A 26,372-nucleotide genomic window follows, 5' to 3' on the forward strand; every position below is an offset into this window, starting at 1 on the left:
CCAGTTCATGACTAACCCTCTTCTCAAACAGTTACCTGGTTTCCATACTTTTAGCTGCTGCTACCACCACCTCCTCTTCCCTGAGCTGCTAAAATTAGCATTGCAAAAGCCTTAAATAGCCCTGAATGAGAAACAGAGAACGCTCCATGTAAGCTGTAGAACATGTGCCTGCCTACAAACCACACCCACAGCCCCCCCAACCAGAATGCTGATATCAGCTATTATCAGGCCAGCTGCAGAAGTGTCCTCCATAACCAGTCACAGACTGTAACACAAGAACATTTCATAGAATCACAGAATCAGTAAGGTTGGAAGGGACCTCTGGAGATCATCTAGTCCAACCTCCCTGCTCAAGCAGGGTCACCTAGAGCATGTTAGACAGGGTTGCATCCAGGCAGGCCTTGAAGATCTCCAGAGAAGGAGACTCCACAACCTCTCTGGGCAACCTGTGCCAGGGCTCTGTCACTCTCACAGGGAAGAAATTCCCCCTCACGGTCAGGCCGAACTTCCTGTGCTTCCATTTCTGCCCATTGCCTCTTGTCCTGTCACACGGGACAACTGACAAGAGTTTGTCCCCGTCCCCTTGACACCCTCCCTTCAGGTCCTTGTACACATTGAGAAAATCCCCCCTCAGTCTCCTCTTCCCCAGGCTGAAGAGGCCCAGCTCTCGCAGCTGTTCCGCATAGGGCAGGTGCTCCAGCCCTCTGATCATCCTCATAGCTCTACGCTGGACTCTCTCCAGTAGCTCATCCAGAAAGGTATCACCTATTGTTTTGTCTTTCAAATGCAAGAGCAGCAAATTTGTTTGCTGTTTAGATACAATCAGATTTCTGAACCAAAGCACTGGAAATTAGATGTCGTATAGCATAGTGTACTGCAAAATAGCTGTTCACTTACTTGTCCAACTGTATCAAGTGACGTATGACCCAGGAGAACAGAACCAGCTCCAGAACAAAGACCATTTTCATTCACTTCCATTCACAGTTTCCAGCAGATTAAATGCTTTGCACTTTTCATTCAGTTGGCATTTAAGCACTATTCTACAAAAACTAATTCAGTGAACATCTACGCCAATATTCCAATCTCACTATATTCAACACACATTTTTAACATTGCTATAATACAACTCAGAGGGATCCATTAGATTACACAGATTTTCCTGTACAGGCAGGAAAATTGCCTTTAACCCTTTTAGCTGGAAAAGTCAGAGAATCTACTCCCACATTTAATATGTCGTTATTTAAGATCCTTTCTTTCTTGTATCTCATCCTCCTGTCAATCTCAAGTTTAAAATCTTTACACATTTCCAGTCCCATTTTATTTGCATTTACAGCTATGCAATGTGCTAAACAATTCATCTCCATCTTCACCACTGCAGGTTTTTTGACTGACTCTTCACTATGGATGAAATTCATCTGGTGTCTTAGATATTCTCCCTCTGCAGCCACCTGCTTTTGTCTCCAGTGACTATTCACCCTATAMTTCCTCTACTGCTTTTAGATCCTACAGTTACGAGTGGACGCATTTTACTGAAAACACTACTAAGCCACACTGCACTTTTCACTTGTGCCTGAAGATTGAACGGAGTTTGGAGAAGACTAACAGTTTGCCATTCCTTTAGCCAGACACTAACATCTGTAAACTGATACTGATTTGTAGTTGTGCTGTAGTGTAAATGCACACTATATGTATTATATTGTTGAGAGGAAACCTCTCCTCCTTCGACCCCCTGGCTATATTATAAAATATACCTATAAATAAAGAGATATAGAAAAGGCAGAAAGAAAGTGAGAGAATCAGGCTGACAGTGATTAGAAAATTGCTATGTTAAAAAGCAAATTCGTAGAATTTAAATATTTCCCACACTCATTAGCAACTGCTTTGATTTCTGTACACCTAATTGGTGGAAAAGGAGTTAGAGGAGGTAGCAAGCACTTAGTTTATGTGAAAATAAAACTCTAGAAAGATAGCTGCAAAGAATTCCATATTTAAAAGAAAGTAGTATGCAAACTAGGCTGAATGACTAGCCTTCTGTAAAAAAAAAGATCTAYTGGAGCAGTTAGGAAGAATTTATGGTTTAGGAAAAAAAGGGCTTTCTTCCAAGAGCAAATTAACGTAGAAAAATGTACATTTTAAGAATGCTTCCGTTCACCATCAGTGAGGTGAAAACCATTAAGAAGAAAAAAAATGTAGTATTTCTAATAACAAAAAAAATTAAGAAAGAAGGAAGAGGATTAAAGAATATAGAAACTACACCCAACAAGTGAGCTCCTACTTCACTCCARCAGACAAAGCACAGCTACATATTTTTGCTCAAAATTTTGAAGGGGGGGAGTAAGAAAAGGGCTTAATTGTGCTTATTTTCTGTTCTAGTTCACCATTCTTTCTCTTGTATGTTGAGAATTGCAAGCAACTTGCCAGGACAAGTCCATCACTGCAGCTACGGCAAGGCAAAAGATCTCTTGACGCAGCAGCACAGGCTGGAGTGAAGCTGACCCACATCATCCCATCAAACTACCCGTATGGCCCTGAACCTCTAAACTATCTGCTCAAAGTTTATGTGCTCTGCCTCCTCAGCAGCAGGAACAGGCAGCTTCACTACTATTAATCTTAGAGTTTGTAGTAAAGGTCTGTGCTAAAGAAAAAGATTCAGCTAAAGGTGGTAAAATGACTGGGTTTCAAACTAAAGCATGAAATCAAAGAATGAAATTATTCATAAAACATGTGTGCTACAAGTAGTCACTTTAACCACATACAGAGGACTGGAAGTGGATTCACCAGCAAYAGAAAAATTTGAGAACCATACACTGTGAGGGTTTTCATTTGTTTTGTTTTGGGGTTTGTTTTTTTTTTAATTAGTTCAAGCTAGAAATCCATTCTGGGAAGCCTCGCTGCTTCTGTTACACATCAGATTATATTAGGAGAATACAAAGGTCCCATCTAGTCTACAAAAATCAAAAAAAAATAGTAATAATAGCATCTCTGGGGATGTAAGTAGTCTATGGTAATTTTGTACTGCACAGTTAAATAAAGAAGCAAACTACTAAAAGCAACAAGGCAGGTCAAACAGAGCATCTACTTTTTGCTTTCTATACTAGTCACGTCTTCCAGGTATCAGCAGATGTGTTCATCATAAATTCCAGCTGAGTACCTTCCTCATACAGAGAAAAAGAAAAAACAGTTGCAAAAGGATAGATGTTTCACAGAAAATTAATTCCAAGTGCTTGAGAATGTGCTGAAGATAAAACACAAGTCTTAAATGATTATTACTAGCTTACAGATTCCAGTCAATATCTATAGTATTATTATTTTTACCCGTCAGAAAATATTTGATCACATAAAAACAAACTTCATATTCTTAAACTCAAAAATAACCCACTGCAATGACCATTTAGGGAAGTAATTGAGCAAGAACTCTTATTTATTACAGAGATTTTCTTCTGTCAAATTACAGGAATGCTTGTCTTCCGTTTTTGCTAGGTTTGATTCAACTATCCTGTCTTTTGCACGTCAGTAGTTCAGACCTGCCAAAATACAATCTCAAAAACCTCACGAATACCTCTAGCCATGAGCAGCTTTCATACACACACATACATATGTATATGGGTTTTTATATATGTATATATATACACACACACACACATATATATAAAGTAACTCTTGAAATCTACAAATACTCTTTGATTATTTGTATTTCCCATACTGTTAGAAAAGTATTTTAAGATGCACTATTTGTTAGAACAGCTTCCAAGGAAAGGTATTGGTTGCCCCTTTAGTAGTCTCTTACTTCTTGCAATTACTACCAGAAAAAAAACACCCACTGCAACCTCCATGAAGAATTTAATTAATTCTATGATAATGTAGAGATGTCAATATTAAGATTTCAAATAAGCAGCTTCTGCCACGCAGTGAAGTGCATAGTTAGGAATTGCAGAGCAGGAAAAAAAAATTAAGTCACCCAGTTACCTTCGAAATCCTTTTAAAGCTATTTCTAGAGAAATGTCAGCCCATACGTGTTATCTGTGCATCAAATACGCCTCAGAATTCAAGTGTCAACTTTTGCAGGTTTAGAGAACATAATCTTATTCTAATAGACTTAAGCCATTCTGATTCATGGAGCACTATTTTATACTTACGTAAAAAATGTTTCTCCAGTAAGGCTATTTCCAGGTGCCCTTTGATCTCATTCAGTCTGTCAGACTCCGTTCTGTTAAAATCCTGGACTCCTGAAGCCATGATGATGGTCCCTGGACCAGCCTGCAAAAAAGCCAGAACACACTGACAGCTCAGGGGCACTTCTTTTTTTTCTTTCTTTTTTTTTGGGGGGCCATTTATCAATTACTTCTGTGACAGCACACACACAGCCACGTGGAAAAMGTACAAGCATCGATAACTCACCATGCCTCTTATTCAGCATTAAATTACCAAAAGGAATCAACAGAAGCAAATCAAATTCACAGAATCCCTCCTGCATAGGTTTATAGAATGCACTTGGGCAGACCTCCACAAGGTTAAAAAACAAACAAACAAAAAAACCCAAATAATCCTCTTACCAGTTCTGCTGCATCATCATTTACCCTTTCTCCTGCTGTTTTAAAGGCGCATGTATATGACCCCCCTTCCTCCCACCATTCAAAGGTCAATGCAACATTTTACACAAAACTGAAGCTGGCAAAAGAAAGTTTAATTTCTCTGACTTATTAGGAAGCACATATTGTAAATTTTAATATCAGTTTATATAGCATGTAGTTCTGAAGACTGAAGTCTTTGTGCAAGAAAGATTAGAGCAAGGAACTGCCTTTCCTCTTGTCCTCCCCAGTTACTGTTCGAGTTGGTGCCCAAAAGATCATCCTGGAAGGCCGAGAGAGAGGGAGACAGAAAGCTGCTCGTCTTGACTGATTTATTACTATCACCAAGAGCGCTCCCCGAATGAACTCAGCACTGGAAATACAGCAAGGGCATCTCTTTGGTAATGGTTATTTAGCACTGCACGTGCTCCCAGCTAGTTGCAGTCGGTTGGTGAGAAACCTAGGAGCTTCTCCAAAAGCTTATACTCAAAACAAGTRCTAGATTACAAAAGCTTACATCTAGGAAATGATCTTACAACAAAAAGGGATTTTTTGCATCGTTGCCACCTCCTCCCCCACCTTGCTTGACCTCTGAAAGCATGCAGGAACTGTATTGTTTTCAAAAGTCAGCTTTCAAATATTTGAACTTGACCACTTAGATTACACACATAAACTTGGCTAATTTATATGAGAGTTAACTAAAAGGCATTTTCWACATTCTAGGAAGGATGTACAGATATCTCACTGACAGCAGAGTACTTTCACTGATGAGAAAGATTTGCACTTTTGAAATAAAGCAGTGTGAAGATATCAACTAAACATCTGTTTTCTCGCTCAAGCTGAACAGCTGCTGAGTTTAAGCCTTCCAACTTGTCTATCCAGGCAAATTAGTACCCAATAAGCATTTACCGCATGACATTTACCTGGCACCACCTCRCCACCTGGGCTTGCTTGCTTCAGTGCCAAGCAGAGATGCTATTTCCAGTCCCCAAAACAACACAGCAACACTCCCACACAGCACACCACCCAAGCTGGCCAGCCCTGACGACAAGCACGAGTCGTGAGGCTCGGAGCAGACCGYTTGGGGGCTATTGCAAACACCTCTGTACCAAGCCATGGTACACGGCAGACAGGGAGAGGGTCTGCAGCAGTCCTCGCCGGGGAGCTGCCGCCGCACATGCTTCTGGCCGAGGCAGCGCAGTAGGACGTGTTGTTTACAACTGCTTAAGCCACTGCTGAAAAGTGGAGTGTCAGCTGTGTATTTTTAGATGAGCATGAGTTGGCAATTAACCTCTCAGTTTCTTATCTATAAAGCTGGATCATGTTTTACTCAGTCACGGAGCTCCTGCAAGGTTTAGTGTTACCACTCGTCAGACGCTTTGAGAAGCCCGAAGAGGAAGGTGTGGCAGAAGCCGAACAGCAGCACCCTTCCAACCCGCTCTACAGATAGGCAAAGTGTTACAAAAATATAGATTGCTGCCCAGACGTTAAGCACAACTTTCTGTAATTTAAGTGAGTTTCATATAACAGATAACTAAACACCCAAGGCAGGGGTAAGCTGTCATTCCTCCCCTACTCCCATTGCCAGGGAGTCAGATCGCTCCACGTTCGGAGAAGAGGGCCAACAGGGGCAACCTCTGCTCCCAGCACGCAGGGACTCATAGGGAGCTGTCTAAGGAAGCCTCGCCTCTGTAAAAATAAATAAATAAATACATAAATCACATACAGGTCAAAGAGAGAGATGTCATACCCATCAGGAACACTCACTAGCTTTGCATATCAGGCTAGTGGTTAGATACCACAAGTTCAGATACTTCAACATCACTGCCACTGGCATACTATTCCTTTCCAGATAGACTYGTCCTCCCAACCCTGTGCACAGCGCTGAGGGCAGGAACACAGAGACTGAGATGAGAGAGGACAGGAAGAACAGGTTAGCAAGTATATAAGCATATTTAAATTTTCACTCTCACTGAAGTTACTCAAGATATTTCACTCTAAGAGGGGTTACATTTCAGAAATCCATCAAGACAAATAAGCTCTGCATTTGCTTCTTCAGTGAYAATAAATCACTAGCTAAGTAAAGACCAGAATACCTGAATTGTGTATTTTTATAAAGCAGAAAAAACTAAAAGGTACAAACAACTGGAGACATACCAATATGGACTCATTTTTGAAAGTTTCCAAATGTGCATACCTGCTAAAGCATTAAACTCTAGAAGTCTGACATTAGCTGGTAGGCTAAAAATCAGTACGTGTCCGTAACTGCAGTACTCCAGAGAGGTTACAGTGACCTTCTATGTTAGGAGAGGAAAAAAAAAATAAGTTAAAACATGAGGCTACTTGCTAAGAATACCTTCTGTTTATGACTAGGGTTGAGATTATGCAAGTATTGTCTAATAGTAAAATAGTTCAACCAGAGTAGTGAGATATACAGGTGAGGCACACAGTGATATAAGTTTGACAGAAAATAAAGCATCCAATTTAMAAAAATCAGTAAAAACTAGTGACACCGTAATGCATTATCCAATGCATTTAAGTGTTTAAAAAACTGAGCATGTAGAGGGAAAAAAGAGATGTAAGAGGCATTTAAGCAGGTGGTGGTTTTGTTGGGGGAGTTTTTTTTTTTTCCTCCACACCAACATACTTTGGTCTGCCAGGAGGTGTTAATGGGCTAAAAAGATAAAGAATAAGGCCAACACTTTGCTGAAGGTCAACCTCTTACCTCTGAATGAAAAAAGTACCTCTGAAGTAAGCATACGCAGCTCAACTCGTATGTTGAAAAAAAAATATCTTGCAGTAAATCCAGCATTAAGTGAGTAGTATTTTTCTTTCTTCTGCTGTTTTTGTAGGATATTACTGGGACTCAGATTAGATTAACTAAATCATACTATGTAGATGCCCTTTCTGTATGACTCACAGTAAAAGCCTTAAAGGCTTCCACCAAATTCCACTTTTCCATTCTCTTCTGCCTCTCTATCTTTGACAATATTTGACCTAGGAGCCCTCTTAAAATGTTGGCAATCACTATCACTTAGCAAAGAACATGCACAAGACTATGATGCCTAGTAAGCTAGCAAAACGCCATGAGAACTGAATGTGAAGAGTCAGAGACAGAAGGGTTAAAGGAAAGATTTTTGATGACAGCAGTYTGCCTCTAAACCACTATCAAGAGTTCAGAGTTCCTGCTTCAAGCCACATCCAGCTCCGGATCTGAAAAACCACATCCACATGCAAATTTGTTTTTAAACGCATTTGCAGTTCCACATCAGCTTCTCCCAGCTTAAGAGGTTTCTCCTTTTTCCCCCTTCTCTCTCAATATCTYGCAAGATCCTCCAAACCCTGGAATGTTGTTCTTTGGGGCACTGAACACCAAAACCACTGTCATCATATAGTCTTAGTAAAGATATCATTTCCAGCTTGGAAATTAACCTATTAAAGAGCAGCAATTCTCAAATGCAGCAAATATTGGTGCACCACTGGTAGAAAAAAGAAGGGTTATTTTAATCACTTTTTGCCTACCATAATGGTTTGGCATACTTGATGAGATTCTTGTTCAGACAGGGTCCCTCCCTTCACCTCCCTTCCAGCACAAATCCGCACGTTGTATGAAGAATGCCCATAGTGTATCATACATTTTTATTTTCTTCAAATGGCTATATATATGTATACATATATATATATATGTATTTATATACACATACATAAAATTAAGCTTCTGACATCTGCAGGCTCTTTCCAAAAGTCTGGAAAGTTAACTTGATAAAAAATGGTTTAGGACAAATAAAACAACGTATAGGTTGGCAGAATTGGCAGCTAGATGCAATTCTACTTGGTTGATCCAACTCTACCTCATTGCCTATTAACAATATCCTCAAGGGCTAGTTTCATTCTCAGCATGCTTCCCCAAATGCAAGGGAGAGGGAGCAGCAAGGACGCAGCGTGCCAAGCCCTGGGGACAGCACAAGTCACAGCAGCTGTGACACAGCAGAGAGAACAGGTACAATTTTAAAARAAGAACCTCTGCATGCGTTCATTTGAGTAAAGAAAAAAACAAAAAAAAACAAAAAAACCTGAAGACTGATGACAAACTAAAGAGCTTGTTCTATATAGGTCCTAGTTATTTTAAACTTCTCAATTGAAATTCCAGATAGTTTTTCTTATTTAAAATTACGAAAGCATTCACCATGGCTGMTGCATTTACCTAGCTTAAGGAAAGGAAAAAAAACAACCCAAGAACTCAAGAACAAAAGCATCTGCATGAACAGTTAATCCTTAATGGTTTTTTCTGGGAAGCATACCTATATTGGCAATCTCTGAAAACAAAGCTGTATTTTGCAAATTAAAAAAAAGAGAGAGAGAGAGAGAGAGAGAGGAAGGACAAAAAAGAAAGAAAAAATAAACATAGCTAGGATTAGTTTTTCGATATTTTAATATCTTAACTAGAGTCTTAGTATCATGCTTGATACCTTCAAATGACTGTAAATGAGGTCACTGATACAGTACTGTTAAAGGCTTAAAATGACATGTTTCAGGAAAAGCCAGGCTGTGCAGGAACATCAATTAATTTAATATTTTCTGTATCACAGTAACTCAGATTTAATCCTGGCATACAGGCAGGGAAGTTGCATAAATAGATTAGACTGCTTTCAGTACAATATGCCAGGTACAAGAGAGCTTCAATTTGCAATCTCACTGACAGCTCAATACAGGATCTCCATGGTTTTAAACACAAATTTGTTCTTTTCTCCTCTCCCTCAAGAGACTTTGAGTCTTCTTTGTACAGAGTTCATTCATACTGCTTGTACATAGTACTGAAGAGTTTTTCACTGTTATAAAAACAAATCATTTTTCAAATTAAGCATACATAATTTCATAAAACAAAATGACAACACATAATTTATGAAGAGGCAAGGCAAGCCAGCACCAGCAAATACAAAGCAAGACTGGTTTTCAGGGAAACCTCCTCCTCCTCCTCCGCAAACACGCGACATCGTAGCAAACCTCGCTGCAGGAGCAACATTTTAAAGCATTTTAAAGTATGGCCACAAACAAGAACTGTGATCTAACAGAAAGCAATCTACCTTGCATCTACAGAATAGCAAACTGAGAACACTAAATAAATGGGACTTAATCGTCATGGGCAAGCAACGTGACATGAATTTCCAGTGTCACAACAAGACAAAATGTCTACATTCACCTTCAGGAAGCTGSAACAGCAAGTAGCTACCCTTCTCCCCTCTATTCTTATATTGTTTAAATCAATGTACATTATGTAAGCTTGAGCTACACCCAGTGTCTCCCTGCCTGCTAAAAAAAGGCCTTTCATTCATATGACTAYGCTGTACACTTTTAATAGATCAAGATCTTTAAGTGGCTAATGGATAATACATTATACTGAAATTTTTTTAAAAAAGTATAGAAGTAGACAATGCAGAGATGAAGTGCTTGAGAAGAGAATGGCTGATGACAGCATCGCATGCTAGGTGTGGATCAGGAGACGAGGACCCAAATTTTGCATCCCTACCCTCTGTTCTGAACTAAGGCATCAATCTTGCCATTTCAGTCAAACTATTCTGCACACAGCTTTTAAGGGAAAGGGTGAAAAATATAAGTGAAAGGCTAACAGGATAGCTCAGTCATTCGTGAAAGACATGCAATCTCTCTCTGATGTATGCACAGACTAGAATACACATTTGTTTTTGCAGGCCTTAAAAAGTTCCCTAAAGGTATTAAGCAAAAAAATCAACAAGACTAGATTTTCCTCCTGATCCTTGACAACACAATCATAACAGTATACTTTTGTGGCTTACAGATCCTATAAAAAAAAATCATCCCATAAAAACGATTCAGATTTGAATTTTAGTAATTGAATTAAAACAAATTCAGGCACAACTCAAATATATGATTGCAATAGAAAACTGCCACTATATCAATATTTACTTAAATATAGAAGCATTACTTTCTTTACGCAAATAAATAAGTATTACTTTCTTTACTCTTGGCATCTCTGCAAGGCAGGAGAATATTGCTTCTCTCTTCATTATATGGATGGGCAGCAGAGCTTATACTGACAGATGTCTGTCAGAGCTAAGTGCTAATCCCTGAAACTTCCCATSTGAAATCTATCTTTTATACTTCAGGCCTCCTTACTCATACAAGTTTGCTTATTTTTTCCCAGCTCTCGCAGCTGTTCCTCATAGGGCAGGTGCTCCAGCCCTCTGATCATCTTTGTAGCCCTACGCTGGACTCTCTGCAGTAGCTCCATGTCTCTCTTGTACTGGGGAGCCCAGAACCTTCAGCCATGCCATCTCATAATTACTACTCTCCCACAAAAAAAGTAATATCTAGGCTTCAAGACAGATCTTTCTATAGCCTTTAGCTTGGCCATCAAGGCTGCTCTGACTAGATACACAGGGTATTCCTCACTCTCCTCACATTAATATAATTCCATAAGTTTAATGAACATAAGCCACTATTTATCTAAGACAAATCTCAGAAAATACTGTGATGCAATGGCTGAATCACAGATTAGTCTCAGAACACACAATACACACATCTTGATAAAACTTAGGACAGATGTCTTCAGTGGAATTATAAGAGGAAAGGAAACACATACAACAGACTGTCTGAAGAGAAGCTTTAAGATATGTATACAAAATAGGCTTTTTGCAACAGAAAAATTCTCGCTCATTACCACTGGCTTGTTCTGTGATCATAAAAAATAAATTCTGGCAAAAAGTGCATACAAGCTAAACCATATGTGAYGCCGTACAAGTCAGCTTAAGTTTTTTTTTAAAAAAAAACAAAACAAAACAAAACACTAATAGCTGTGAAAAGGAATACAGGTTACCAACCTCAAAGAAGATGCCTAAAGCATACACAGTTAATCTTTTAGAATAACATCACTAAGGAGTGAGCAAGTYCTGTGCTGCCAGAAGCACAATCTTCAGATAACAGCCTAATCATATTTGGGGTCAAAAATAGTATGGTGTGTTTCCAAAGAGTGAGTACGCTCTATTCGGAGTGCAAATTCTGACTTCCAGGCCACGTTCTAGAATACAGTTAAATTGCCATATTGTAATGTAGATCGTACCCGGCAGTCCAAGCTTAAGGGTCCACAGCCATTTTCGAATGGTTAAAGCAGAACTGCACCAATATTTAGCATTTCCTAATACACTTTTTTTTAAAAAAAGACAGTTCCAGTTAGATGCTTCTGCTAATAAGCACCAAGAGGTTTTAGTAACTGAAGACTCTTGCTGATCTCCTGTACGGGGTTAAACCCGCACTATAACATGGAAGTGTTACTGGATACAACACTGCAGCAAAGAACAAGACAGCACGACCCTTCAGGCTCTAATGAAGGCATCAAAACTTTTATTCCCAAAACGCTGCTATCTCCTGCAGTTCCGGCCAGTGGCATCTGAGTTTCTCTGACTAAAAAGCATCTAGAAGCATTTCATTTTGCTAACAAGCTTCAGACTTGTTTGTTAGTAGTGTAACAAAACAAAAAACAGACACCATTCAGAAGCCCAAACTCAGGTTAACTGACCCATCAACCTACAGTATCTAAAAGCAATAGCAGGGACAGRAAAAGCTAACATTAAGAGATTTTGATCTTTCCACAAAATGAAACCCTGTTTACTAGCTTTATCACTAATCCATAACCCTGTGTTAAATCCAAAACACAAGGACCTTCAAAGAACTATTAACTTTTGTTATTTTTCCACCTGACAACTATATAATACAATGCAATGATAGTCAAAACCAAGTACTTACAGGGTCTCTTAGCTCTTCATTGTCTCGGRGTGATGTGCGAGGTATTTTCACTGGAATTTCATCTCCACATTCAGTGTCTGACGCATTTGGAGACTCTGCTAAATCAAGGAACTCATCTCTCTTGTGACCTCTGAACCTTATTTTGTCCAACTTCTTTAGCATGTTCAGCACTGAGCTTTTCTGCTTTACCTTAACATGACGGTTGGAGTCTCTGCAAGAAGCAAGACATTAAAGAATACTTTAGATAGCTTGCAATAAACCAAAACGCACACATTCTAATCACAAATTTGCTTTTAATCATTTTTCAAGACCCTTCCCATCACAAGAGCAAAAACATGCTGCAGCTTAGCTTTTTAAAAGGCTTTTATCACAGTGCAACAGATATATGGTTTGTTTTCCAGTAGCTGATAATTTACAATGATCTCTGCCCTCACTCCTGCCTGATAGCAATTATTGCCTCTCTCTAACATCTCATGGCTATTTTTAAGTTAGAAYGAGCACAAGCTAACAACTCCACGCTCTCAAAAAAAAAAAAAATCAGTTTGTAACAGGTCACTTTAAACAAACACACAAAAAGGTTCTGCTGGTAAGTCTACTCGCTTCTTCAACTTGTCTGATACTTCTAATCAGACATCAAAGTCCATTAAGCACCACAACTGATCATCAAATCCCCTGGAAAAAAAAGCAGAGCAAGGGAGAGAACAGTGTAGCTATCATACCACCATATTCCTTAACTGAAGGAGTTACACAAACTGAACGTAACAAGGATTTACTGAAGAAAACTACCAGATAAACCTAAATGGAAGAACCCATCAACAATTAAAAAAAAACCCACTGAAGCTAACCACAATTCATATTCAAATGTACAGCCAAAAATCCTTAAAATTATCACTGCTGGCAATCTTGTATATACAGAGAAGCAAGCTCATTGTATGTAGTCGTTACTTGTCAATACACTGCACTGTATCATTTACAATTTGAAAGAGATCTGCTGAATCAGTCTGATTCAACGCTCCACACACACCATCATGCACCAAAGGTCACAAGCTCCATCCTAAAGGAAATTTAGTTCCTTGATCCTGCCTTTCCTGAAAGTTACTGCTCTGACTAGCAAGTTTGGCAGTTTATAACAAGCAAGCCTCAATTTATTTTTTTTCTCGTGCCAATTCTGTTCCTCAGCTCAGAGAGCTCCTTTCCCTCTCACACCTACCCCCTTGATGAACACAGATAATGACTGCACACCTCTTAGCTTCAAATTTGCAGGAGGAGCAAGCAAGTCAAGGTTACTTGAAGAAGAGAAGGCCATGCAAGCTCCTAGCAGGAGATCATCCGTTTCAGTCTGTGCTGACTGCCTCAACACCCATGTCTGCAATGACATCCTTCCCTCATTCTACCAAAACAACTTCACCCAAATACATGCTACAGTTGCATTTGTCTTTTTCAAAGCCAWCACCTCAGTTATCCCATGAATAATTAATTCACTGAGGCTTGCCAGTTATGTAGTTATACTATAAATGCAGGCTGGAACTCTAAATATTTTGCCCTGTTTTTAATATTCCATCTATTGGTTTGTTTCCAAAGGAACTCTTAAGACTCACTCTGAATTGAGAGCAACCAGTTTTATCAGTACATTTAAACTTCAGTGCTAAGACTTCTTTTAAGATTTATCTTTGAGAYCTTCCATTGGTCTCAGCTGAAGAAAGTTCCCTTCAATACTGTCTGTTGTAATCATAGCTTCACCCATCTTCTATGGGCCTTGGAATTTCTCCATTAACCCGCATCTTCATTAATGCACTTAATATAGTGCTACATGGGTCAACTATCAAAATTATCAAGTCAAATCAGCATGGCATCACTTTATATAAATCCAAATCATATTTAGAACAAAATTGAAAAATGAAAATATTTAAGTCTTAAGACAGCACTGAAAATCAAGACTTTCAGCCGCTCAGATGATTACTACTTCTTTCTTAAATAAAGCTATATAATATTTGCTATCTTTAGGTCACATGATATCACTTGATAACTCAGAATGCAAAGAACAGGGACATGAAATTCCAAGTCTCATAGCAAAAATTTAACAGGACAAGTTTTGCAAGCCACGTACAAACATGATCCATTTTGAGAGTCCACTCTCCCCAATGGATTTCTACTGTGGTAAAATTTTATTTGAAGACACTTGTTCCTGCTACTATCCTCTTTTCCTCATAGTCAACATGCTCCTTCCTCTTAGTTAAAAACAATGTTTAGCTTCATTGCACACCATCCCAGGAACTGATGTTAGACGGAAAAAGTAAAGAAAGAAAAAAAGCCAAACAGATCTAGGCTCAAGTCACTCCAGGCATATAAATAAAGAGCAAGGAAGGTGACTGTTGCCTTTGGCTCCAATAGCCTTTGCAAGACTGAACGGAACAGCACTTTGGGCAATTCTCAYTTTCCAACACAAGCCTCATCTCAACAGAATTTTTCTTCTTTCCTCATAGATTCTCTACTAACKCTTAACACTTTCGCAGTAACTATTCACACCAGGTTCAAACCTTGAAAATCTTAGTTTACTCCTCGGCCAAAATTTATTAGCACCTTTAGCTTAAACATAGAAATCAAACTAACACAAACACCCGACAGTGCAGCTGTGGAAAAAAAAAAAAAAAAAAAGAGGGGAGAAAGAGTTCTCTTCCTTTATCAGAGATCCTTAAAATTGTAGGCCTGCATTTATTCCTTCCCTTAAAGAGCCACTTGTGATAACTCACATCTAGGTTATTTTCTATGAACTGCTTTTCTTTAAGGTTCTATTACTTGTCAAATCTAAGTTTAAAATAGAAACACTTCTTGCTCATTCATTGACTATTCGATGAAGAAACTTGTCAGCTATCACATCCAGAAATATCTCTAGGCCCTACTATTAATAGCAACTAGAGAACAAATGCTATCAGGGAAGTTTAAGCCTCTGATAAGTACTGGCACAGTTATAGTGTGCTCCCTCCAAGAGCACAGATCTGTACCTATGTTCAACCAATTTTACATACCATGACAGTCAGGTCTACAACAAAGCAGTTATTAACCAAACCCGTTTAGTTTTTATGTTTTCAGTATTTATGCTATCACTTAATGATACAGTCGCATGAAAAATAATAAGGATAGACTAGTGTTGGGACAGCATGAGGGATAGGAAGCAATCGGCTCTAGTCTCCTCCTAGGATGGTTCATGCATTTTAGATCTAGTCACAGAATAACCTGGCCAATAGATCCATCCATGAGTCTAAACACCTTTACACTATGTTTTTCTTTCCTTCTTCTTCTTTTTTTTTTTTTGCAAAAATGTTCTACAAATACTCCTACATTTAAGTGCTACCATTCGCTCTTTAATAAAACAAAAACAATCCTTGCTTTAAATTATTAACAGATTAGTCTTCTCAATCATCTTAAATTCTGTCAAGTAGAGGCTAGCAAGAGAAATATCATCCTAGCCATTASTCTTCTTTAAAGCATCGCTGAGTGGGTTGACCATTAAAAGAGGAAACTAAGAATCATGTTCGGTGGAAGCACAGGAAGCCACTGTATAGCAGTATTTGCTCATTTGTAATTTAAAAACTGTAAATGTATAAACATATTTTGTCTAAGAACTGTTTGTGTGTACCAGGCTTCCAGCTTGGTAAGACTACTTATGGCTACATTAGATTTATCTAAGCAAAAAGCAGACTTGCCAACAAGCTCCTCTAGAAACTCATTTGGCCTCAAGTTAAATGAGCCTTCTAAGAGAGGTTGCTTTTACATTAGCACCTTATTCCTGCAACTATCTACTGCTTATTTAAACAGCAAATATAGAAACACTTTCAACAGCTTAATGTTCATTATGAACAGAACTTCTCAGAGATTTTGCATTTCAAATAACTTCAGTCTAAATTAGATAAGCTTGAAATAGGTAAATGTTTTTTTTWWWWAATAAAACAAAGAAAACAGACTTATTGAAAGAAACAATAACCAAATACCAAAAGCCTGGCTTCACCCTCACAGCTACTTCATCCCCTCACCTTCGCCGAACTAGCCATCCACCTTCTGACTCAACTACTGCTTTCATGCTCTTTCTAGGAACTTCCCCTACCTGCAAAATCAGAAGTGACATATGGTCACTTTTGTATATGTAAAACTCAAAAGTGAAAACACAGGTCTGCTTCTCCCTCTTCTTTAAAACTAATCATAAACAGACAAAAATATAATTATTTTAACTGTGTTCTAAACATATACTCTCACTTCATGACAGTCAGACATGCGCCAATAATTCTCCTCACTACTACATAACGAATAAGCTACGTATAAGAGTGGTATCATATTTTTAATTAATTTGAACAAAGTAAAATCWAATCCATTCTCCCTAATTCAGATTATTTCTGCATATAAATATTGTGCTATTAATGCAAGAGTCTAGAGATTTTTTTTCCACGTTCACTTCTATAATGCAAAGTGAGATACAGCACAGCATTAGGACAGCCACCAACTCTGCAAACCTAAGTCCAACTCAGCTACACCTCAACCAGATCTCGTAATGCTAGAAGATCCAATCATATAATCATATAGTAGGGATAATCTTATATTAACATGCTTACAAACAAGGCTATTCAGGCAGCCAGGTTTTTAAGCAGGTCGCTTGTATTTCTACCATGGCAGTAGCAGAGATCAGATCAGGCAGATAAAAATGCAGCCTGTCAAAGGTATACTGAAGTCTCAAACCATCAAGTAATACACAAGACAACAGCTTACGTATACAGGGCATAAAAAGTGAAAAAGAAGATTTATATTTTCCACTGGGGGGGAGGGAAGCAACAGTAATCTCTAAAGATTATTTTTAATTGTCATTTAGTTGCTAAAGCAAAATCTTTGAGGCTGAAGTTTTATGCCTTTTACAGAGAAGTTCTATGCTTTTACAGAGAGCCAGAGAAGAGATGACTTTATTTGTACCTCATAAAAACCCTCAACCCCAAAATAACTATCAGACACACAGTTTAAAGTGATAACATAAAGACTCAAACCTCAAGAACACTGTGTGCACACATCCCAAACATCTCCTAACGAAAGAACTTCAGCTTTTCCCTAACTTCTGCGTAAAAAGCATACGGAGATTTCAAACAGCTTTTCTGCTTGTGTTTACAGAGAGGCTTTCTGCAAGGAGACAGCCAGCTGTTCGGGAATGACAGGAGTCAGCCTGCCCTACACAGCCCGGGAGCGGATCCATTACAGGGCTGTCACTGCGGAGAACCCCCCAGCCCTTAATAGCACTGCTCCTGCCACAGTCTTTCAGATCTATTCAGACCCAGAGTGAGCACCAGCTCCAAAAGCCTCCTTAGGAAGGAGGAGGCAGACAAATCCTGCTATTGCAGGAACATGGGAGAGGCTGGGATGGAGGGGAAGGGAGGAGAAAACACAGGGAAAGATAGCACTTTCCATACCACTGCTGTCTGAAATTTGCCTTGACTCATCCCTTAGTAGAGTACTCTACAAGTAGGTTATAGATTTTTGCCTTGCTTTCCTCACAGTTACTTTTGACACTAGAATATACTGAACCAAAGTACATGATCCGGTAGACCTGGCAGAGAGTCAACAACTAAATTCCAATGTGCACTTCATCAGAGCAAGGATCTCTGCTGCACAACACTATGCAATTCAGTTTCTATTAGCTATTAAAAAAGCGAATCCACTACACAAAGCCTAACAGTGTCTCTTCAGCAAACATTCACCTGGAGTTTGGGGAGCGGAAAAAACAAAACAAAACAAAAAAAACCCACTGAAACATTAGGGATGAATTTCATGATAGGTCAAAAAGCCCACACAAGACCTCCACATCACAAAATAGCCTTCAAAGCACACATGTTCCTTTTGCTAGAAGTATTTCAGAAAGCTGAGGAAAACATCAGAGTCGACAAAAATCCAGCATACTCTTAATTCTCATCTTTACATCCCATTTTCCTTCACATTCTCCTTTTAATCTCAAAATATCTCTTTGCAGAATTCCACAACAAGAATTCTTAGTAGTCAAAAAAGCAAGATTGCATGCATACGAACATATACACACACTGCTCAGCATCAGGAATGTTTCAGTCTGTTGTTATGAAGGAGTGAAATGCAAACTGAGGACATGGAAAGCATCAGGATTACGTTAAGTATTCATTACTCCTGCATTCAAATGTTCCTGCATATTATTTTGAAAGGATTGATGTGAAAGGAGGAATACTAAATACATTCAGTCCATCCACATATTGGCTGATAGTTTAAGTCCTAAAAACAAAGCTTGTTGTGTTTTTTTTTCTGGATATGTCTAACCAAACAATATCCTGGATACTTTGCTGAGTACATCTAAACCCACAACAGATTCAAAGGCCAACTCTATATTAGTGTTCTCCACTAAGTTTTCCACCAGCAACACTGAAATTTTTCCCCTCTCCCTTTCTAATAGATAGAATCTTATCTCAAGTCATTGTCTGAACATTTTGTACTTATTAATATTTTAAAAACTTTAACTAGATAAAGATCAACTGACTGCACTTGACAGCTCCTCATCTGCTCATTTTTTTTTCTTTCTGCAGGCACACAGTGCTCCCAATTTGCTCTCCAGAAAGCTCACAGCTATATATATATATATATATACACACACACACAACACATACAAATCTTACTTCCAACTTCTCTTCTTAAACAACAGGAACTGGTTTTGTGCAAATAAAAGTTGGTATCTGTCAAGAAAGATACCAGTCGGAAAGACTGGCATTAAGGCTGGTTTCAGAAAGAGTGCAGACGGGACAGACTTCCCTCAACAYAGCCCCTTCATAAACTACACCCGTTTCCACAGCGCACACATCTCTCAGTCAAGACCTACATCACTCAAGTTTATGCAGTACTTTAAGTTCTCTGTATAGGGCGACAGCATCGTTTCCTCAAAATGCACGATTCAGATATGCCGTGGCCATATGTTTCCACTCCTGACATCCTCACACCACAAAGCAATCCTTTCTAAGGCTTTTAAGCATAAAGTGGTTCTGAGAAGAAAACCTGTTGTCTGCTTTCGACAGTTAAGAGGGCCACACGTTTTACACCTGCTGGAAGCAAAGCCCCTGCAATACCTGGAGCCGGTTACACTGGACTGGCCAACAGCAGCTTACAAACGTTCTCCAGAAGTTACAAGCATTGCACAAGCGCCCTCCATTTCCGTCACTAATAAATATGCAGGACTTGACATTCAGAGCTGAGCTCTTCCTGCGCTCAAGTYGTCCCAGACTCAGCCTGAAATTAGTCACTGTCTTAGTGTCATCATCTACTCAAGCTTTCCTCAAATTACATTATCTTTGGCCTTAGGGTCATTATATGGYGTAATGAACACACACAGCAAAGCAAAAGCTCTCAACTCCATCAGAGTCAGACATCCTTTAAAATTCTAGATTTGTAAAGGGATAGGCTTAGTTATGCAGGTTAGCTACCTAYGTGGAGAAACATTATGCTTGCTAATTCAGATTTCTTTTCCCTTTGAGTTAAAGTTGAACAAAAGAAATTCATTCAGAGTACATTTGTCTGTATTACAGGCTGCTTGCAGAAAGAAAGCAGTCCACTTCCAGTTGACTCTTGGTCAATACTAATCGGAAACAAGAAGGAAGTTGTGCTCAAAAGCATTGCAGGCTTCATTAGCCTCAGCTAAGGATTAAGAATAAAATCTGAAACAATTTGCTTTGAGGAAAAAGGGGGAACTCACTAAAGGGAGAAAAACAATGTGGAAAGACACAGAGATACTGCCACTGAGATACTGGCCACAGAATTTTAAACTTCTGGTGATCTTAATCTTGACTGCCAGAAATAAGGTTGCTACAGCAACCATAATGCAGCTTCATGAATATGCATTATACTAAAATCTATTTTTTCCAAAAAAGACTGATGTGTCATTTAGCATAAAACAGGAAGCTACAAGGGATAAATTGGAGCTGTATGATGAAAGGGGCTAGTCTTCAAAATTCTCACCTTTGCTGTTGCAGGCTAAAGCAGAGGGAAGAGGAGAGTCATTGAACATGGCCTCATTTTAAGGTAGCTGAACGCTGCCTTAGGACTCAGTTCTATTCCTGCCTGTCATAGCCCTTCAGAGACATGGGCAAATATTTTAAGGCAGAGGTTCCCAAAAAGCACAATCACTGCAAAGTTTCGGGCTTGTGCAAGGCCTCCCGCCTCTCAACTGCCTGGGGACAAGTCCTTACACAGGCCAAGGCACCTCCAAYGGCCTGTGAGCCTCTGCTGAAGGGCCAAGAAGGTGGAGCTACTGTTCGCACTGCTAGGGACAGTGCCCAAGCCAAGGACACTTCRGGAGCTTGAGCACAACTGGAAAATTGTGGGTGCTGGGGAGGGAAACACAAAAACCAACACAGATGCACCTATACAGGCCACACAGCAGGGTCTCAGGAAGCAGCCAAGAGCGCTGACAGTTTCCGCGRAATAGCTGTGGGAGTTGTACTTCGTACAGAATCGCTCACTTTATCCTCCACCCCRGGGAAAAGACACACCTCCAAAATACACCCTTTGCACAAGCACATTCACACCCTACACACCCGTCCTCCTCTTATTTATCAGCAAGCCTAACATTAGCAAGCTTCACTGGATTAATCTTTCTGTAAGCAGTTAAAATGGGAATTTTCTCCAAATAGCAAGATACAGCTTTCAACTTTTTTCAAGACAGTGGTATGAAAAAGTGAAATATTTAGTTTTCTGAAGAGTATCATAGAAAAACTCTGTAAGAAAATGACTTTGCCCACAGAGAAAAGCTCAAGCAACACGTGTGTACAGGAGAAGCCCACAAATTTAAACCACAAGACAGCAGTTACTTAGCATCTGTGTTTACCCGGGGCTATGCACAGGGCATATTGCTGATGTCCTGTGAAAGAGGTATCAGAGACTGACGGAATTCAAGGTCCCATAAAACATACTCATAAGAGGATTAAGTTAAAACTGCACAGGTACCTCTTATTTTCTAGATCTCAACTGCTCACTATAGCAGCCTCCAAGTTTCTGGTGCCATATTTTAGATCTTTACAAATGGAAACAGCTCCACACATGGCTCATAAGCAGGGCTGAAAACTCAACTGCCTTTACCCCTCCTCAGCAGAATGATAGCAATAATAAAAGCCTTTCGTCCTCCACGTGAAATACCTCCAAGCCACCAGCTCCTGCTTCGAGTGGGCCTGGTCTCCCCTCCCCAAACTTCTAAAGGTGAAGCAATACTGTAAGAAAGTGCCACAAGGCTTGCCTATAAAAACAACAGGGCAATGGAAGAAAAAACCCAAAACTTAGCACAGAAAGAGATCAGGCTATCACTGCATGCATCTCCTCTTCTACTGTTCAACGAGTAGCATGAGGAGCCMAGATACAGCCCTACAATAAAGTAAACAACTTACAATCTGCTTTAAATAAGCATTTAAGATCAGACACAGGCATACTAGCGTAGATATCTTATTCAGATAAATAAGTTTATTATGAAAGGTGATCACTAAACTGTTTAAAAAAAAAAAGTCTCGTTAGCACTGAAAAAAGAAATTTAATTCTATCCTTTCAAGAAAAAAATGCTAATTACTGAGACCAAACACAGTTAGACTTGTTGAATCTCAACCGTGTGTTTTGAAATTTGAATTGTCTTAATCATCTTCGAATGAATAACACAGCTAAATTAGGAAGCAGAAACTGTGGAAGGCAAACCGCAACCCAGGCTTAGAGAGGGAGATCGTGGGAAGGCGGCCTTGCTCSGTTTAAGCAGAATGGCATTTTTGGAACCAGCAGATACCTCTGAGCACCCTCCTGGAGACCCAAAACCGCAGCCTGGCTCCTCGGGGCCGCCCTCGGTGCCACGTGCCTCCGCTCAGCCCAGCCGTCCACMTGCATTTCCTGGGAATCAATCACATAACCCCACACCATCTACGCGTTACATTTTCATTTACAGCAAGACTGTACAAAAGGAGTTACTAAAGCTGCTAGGCAAAAAAGCACAGACACATAACCGCTGCGTTACATATGCAGAGATAAAATGAACTCTTTTTGTCCGCAAAGCAACCGCAGGGACATGTTCACGCTCCCCAATTATTCAGACATTAGAGGCAGATCACTAAGAACAAGTTTAAGGGCCATCATACAGCATGTCCTAGGACAGCCTATTTTGAGGGGCTTTCCTCAATTTTTGAAGACAGTGGAAACAACAGCTTTATAAATGAGCAATAAAAGTCATCATGAAACTATCTAGATGTGAATTTTCATCACGAAAAATTTCAAGGATGTAGTGATTTTTTATGCAACATTGTATCTTGCTTTTGCAAACTTGAGCCATTCTACTACTGATTTGAGAATCTATGTCTGAAATCATCAATGTTGCAAAAATAAAAGTAATACATATCAAAGACTAACGTGTTTGAAATGCGCTAGCTACAGAAGTCAATTACGGACAGAGCTGAGGGAAGGAACCGAATTTGTTAACAAATACCTGTAGCTTTAACAACTGCCATACACTGATAAAAATATTTGCAACAAATCAAAAAAAAATTTTTATCATGAATAAAAACATTCACTATTTCTGGTACACAAAATATAGTCAGCGCATGTAAATTATAACTACCACTGCAATAAAGAACCTTTAGCTTCCTTCCTGTATTTATATATGCCTTGAGCACAGACAAAGAATGTGTACAATACAAAAATCCTACACATTTGTGCAAGACTAGGGTAGCTTCTCATTCTGTTCCTTCTCCTTCCTCCCTATCTCCTGGATTTATCCAAGTAGCTTAGAATGAAGGAATATCACAGAAACACTAAGTTTCATACAGTGAGCCTGGCTTCTGGCATAATCTTTACTGAATAGCTCTTAGGAGTGTCATGTAAGCTATCCCTGGAAACCTTATCACAGACGAAAAAATCCAAGGTCACGATCCCAACACAGAGATGGATATCTCAGTGGCAGTTCTTTTGGACAGAATTTAAACATTTTGGAAAAAGAATCTCCTTTTTCCTCAGTCATACAGCTTATTTAAAGATTAGAGGACTATTTACACCATTTAACAAGAGTTTGGAAGAGGAAATTGCATTGCACAGAAAAGCCTCACACTTGTCCTCTAGGTATCATGGGTTCCTTCTCCATCTCTTCAGAGTACGATTCTTTCTTATATAARAAGAGCACTGGTGCTGCTGGCACATTGCTATTAACAGAACTGAAACACAGTACCCAAAAGACAGATTTTATTTCTGGACTGCAGTTAGTTGTTTAAATAACYTGGCTATTTAAGAGACTTCTCTTAAAATAGCAAAATGGCAGATTTTAGGTTGAAAGACCCTGCTGTCCAAGCTAATCCTCCACTACCTGAGAAAACCTCTGTTCCCTCAAATTTCAAACAGTCTCTGAATCATTCCCTCAGCATGCAAAATACTTGTTCTTTGTACCCACAACAGTTATCCTAAATTTTTTCTAAAATGTTTTAAGTGTTCGTTGTTACAGGCTGGTGTAAGGGTTAGCCACACCAGGTCGTAGAGTATCCAACCCCGTGAGAAACTAGACAGGCCGTGARCAGTATAATCCCCCACAACCCTGCAGGTTAACGCTTTCATTTAGGGACCTGACTGGATATTCTGCCGTAACTGCAGACCTTTCATATCACATGTTTGTTTCAACAAGTTCTGCACAGCAGAAGTGAGTGGAAATCCTTGCTCTTAAGTCTGATTTTCCCGAGAGGCGCACGCAGGCTGTGCTTCGGCAGCACCTCCTCGATGCTCTTTTCCAGCAGCCTTTGGGCACAGTACCGGCTGCTATTAAAAAGAGCCAATTTTCACGATACCTTTGCTGCTCTAAGGAAAGGACAGAAGAAAGGTATCAGTCCAGCTCAGGAAGAGGCTGCCCGCATCCACACCCGCTGCCACACAGCCGCGACCTGTCAAATGGCCACGCGGCGGGGACGTGGAGACGCTAGGGCCAGCGCAGGTCACCCTCTCGCCCGAGCGGCAAAWACACACGGGGGACAGCAACGCAGGCCCTGCGCAGAGACGGAGGGGAATCACAGAAAGAATAACTAAACATGTGGCTTAGAGGGGGGAAAGAAAGGAAAGAGGGGAGGAAGGAAAGAGAAATTATTACAGTTAATTTTCCCATGCATTCTTCTCTTTTCTCCCAAATTTCTGGTTCACTTCTTAGCTCATGAAAAAAAAATTTTGTCTAGAGTGCAAAGAGTTAACTCACGTTTCAAACACAAAAACAAAATATCCCTTCAACCAAAGGCGATGCAAACGAGCATTGATCCGCAATCGCAACCCGCTCATCTCGGACAGGCGCAGCAGCTGCGGGTGGACAAGCGGACACTTTGCGGTCCGGCACACGGGACTGCACACATTAACACCTGCACACGTGACTGAAGGAGAACAGCAGAGGAACAGCAAAGTTAGAAGCGATRTTCCAGGGAGAGGCCACTACAAAATTTTGCTAACTCATCAGAGTGCACAWTGAGCAACCACAAGTCAGTGAAAATTAAGACACTGTCTCCTGGGTCTCCCCCCAGCCTAGATAGCACCAAGCACATTTCCTTCCTCCAATTGCTTTTTTCCCCCGTCACATCCCTCTGTAGTGACACTCAAACTCCCCTCCGAGCACTACAGACCCTGGGACATAAAATAATATTAATAATTCCACTGTCAGACCTGAAGCATTGCCAGAATCCTGAAACCACTTCAAAATAAGATCTGTGCAACTGTGGATAACTGATTATTATCCGCAGTCCTGCGGCTCGGTCAGATCTGGTCTGTCTCCCTTGACTTCAGGGAAGAAGGAAATCTCATCAGAATGATAGTCTTATGGTTAAATTTTTATTACAAGTAATTTCATATAAACTTCTATGTCAAAAAAATGAAAATGTGGCAGATTCTACTGCCAAAACTATCTAAAATGGCAGCTTTCAACTTTTCKTCCCTGGATTTCACAGTGGATTTCATGCAACCATATAAGAAATAAGCTTGAATGGATGCCTTTAATTTTGAGGCTTTCTTCAAGCATGCACATGGTTGAGGAAAACTGAACAAAAACGCACAGAATTTCAAAAAAAAAAAAAAAGAAAAAGAAAGAAAGACACAGAAAGGATGTGTTATATATCTAAGAAAAGCTCAAACCCTTCTCCTAACAAGTAAATTAGGCAGTTGAAATTGTTACAGTAAAGTGGTCCAACACTCACTAATTTGGCTGTATTTGTGTAAAATGAAGATTTTAATGGAGCTTGATGTATTCTAATCGCTGGTAACAGTAGATGTTTCCAACGGAACAACATTAAAAAAAATATAGAGAAATTAATATTTTTGAAGCTGATTGAAACAACTAGAGCAAGATTCCATAGAACAATTCTTTAAACAAACCAGGTCACATCAACATATCCAGCTCCACTCCTGCACTGAGAGAGAAACACACTGTTGAAAGCATCACTGAAGTGGAACGGCATTTCTCCCAGAAGTCAATCCCTCTTGATACAGGCATGCTAGTGATGTTTCAACACAACACGTGCTGGACACAAGGAAGAGACAGGAACAAATTTTGCCGATACATTTTTGGATTCCCAAACACAAAGCAATCTACGAATCCAATGCTGTTTGCATTTAACAGTGCAACAGCTTAGATAGTGTACTAACCAAGCCTGTATTACATTCTGATCTACTCTGCTTTTCTCAAGCTCTGCTTTTAAAAATGCATATATTTTCTTGTTTCAAAAGATCACAAATACACTGTGAAGACGGCCAGGTTGCTAAAATGATATTAACCCAATGAAATTAAATAGTAACCTGGCACATCATTGAGACCACTACAGAAAAAAAAATAAATTAATTAACATAAAGAAAGCAGGACTGATAGTTTACTAATGAAGTCAAGAAATCAAAGTAGAAGGAATTAGATTAATTCAGTTATAACTTCTATCAAACCAACTGACTTAAAAGCCAGCTAAAGGATGGCTTTTATACATCTGCTTCTAAGACTGGGATATCAGCCAAAATTAC

The 26,372-nt window shown here is 39.5% G+C and overlaps 1 protein-coding gene across 6 annotated transcripts in view; it reads right to left on the bottom strand.

Annotated features, from left to right (window-relative positions):
• Nucleotides 1–26,372, bottom strand: part of GRAMD4 (GRAM domain containing 4) — an 82,302-nt gene that overhangs the window by 45,393 nt on the left and 10,537 nt on the right. For 5 of the 6 annotated variants that reach the window (XM_085326355.1, XM_085326374.1, XM_085326365.1 and 2 more), the window contains 2 exons: nt 12,348–12,558; nt 4,137–4,257 (listed from right to left, as the gene is read on the bottom strand). In XM_085326355.1, coding sequence (XP_085182481.1) covers nt 4,137–4,257; nt 12,348–12,558 — 332 coding nt within the window. Of the gene's footprint in view, nt 1–4,136; nt 4,258–6,765; nt 6,851–12,347; nt 12,559–26,372 lie in introns of those variants that run through there. The other variant, XM_085326393.1, reaches the window with a different exon arrangement.

The sequence above is a fragment of the Rhea americana genome, unplaced genomic scaffold (genome assembly GCF_003343005.1).
Source record: "Rhea americana isolate MKP2758 unplaced genomic scaffold, rheAme1 scaffold_1, whole genome shotgun sequence".
Classification (NCBI taxonomy): Eukaryota; Metazoa; Chordata; class Aves; order Rheiformes; family Rheidae; genus Rhea; species Rhea americana.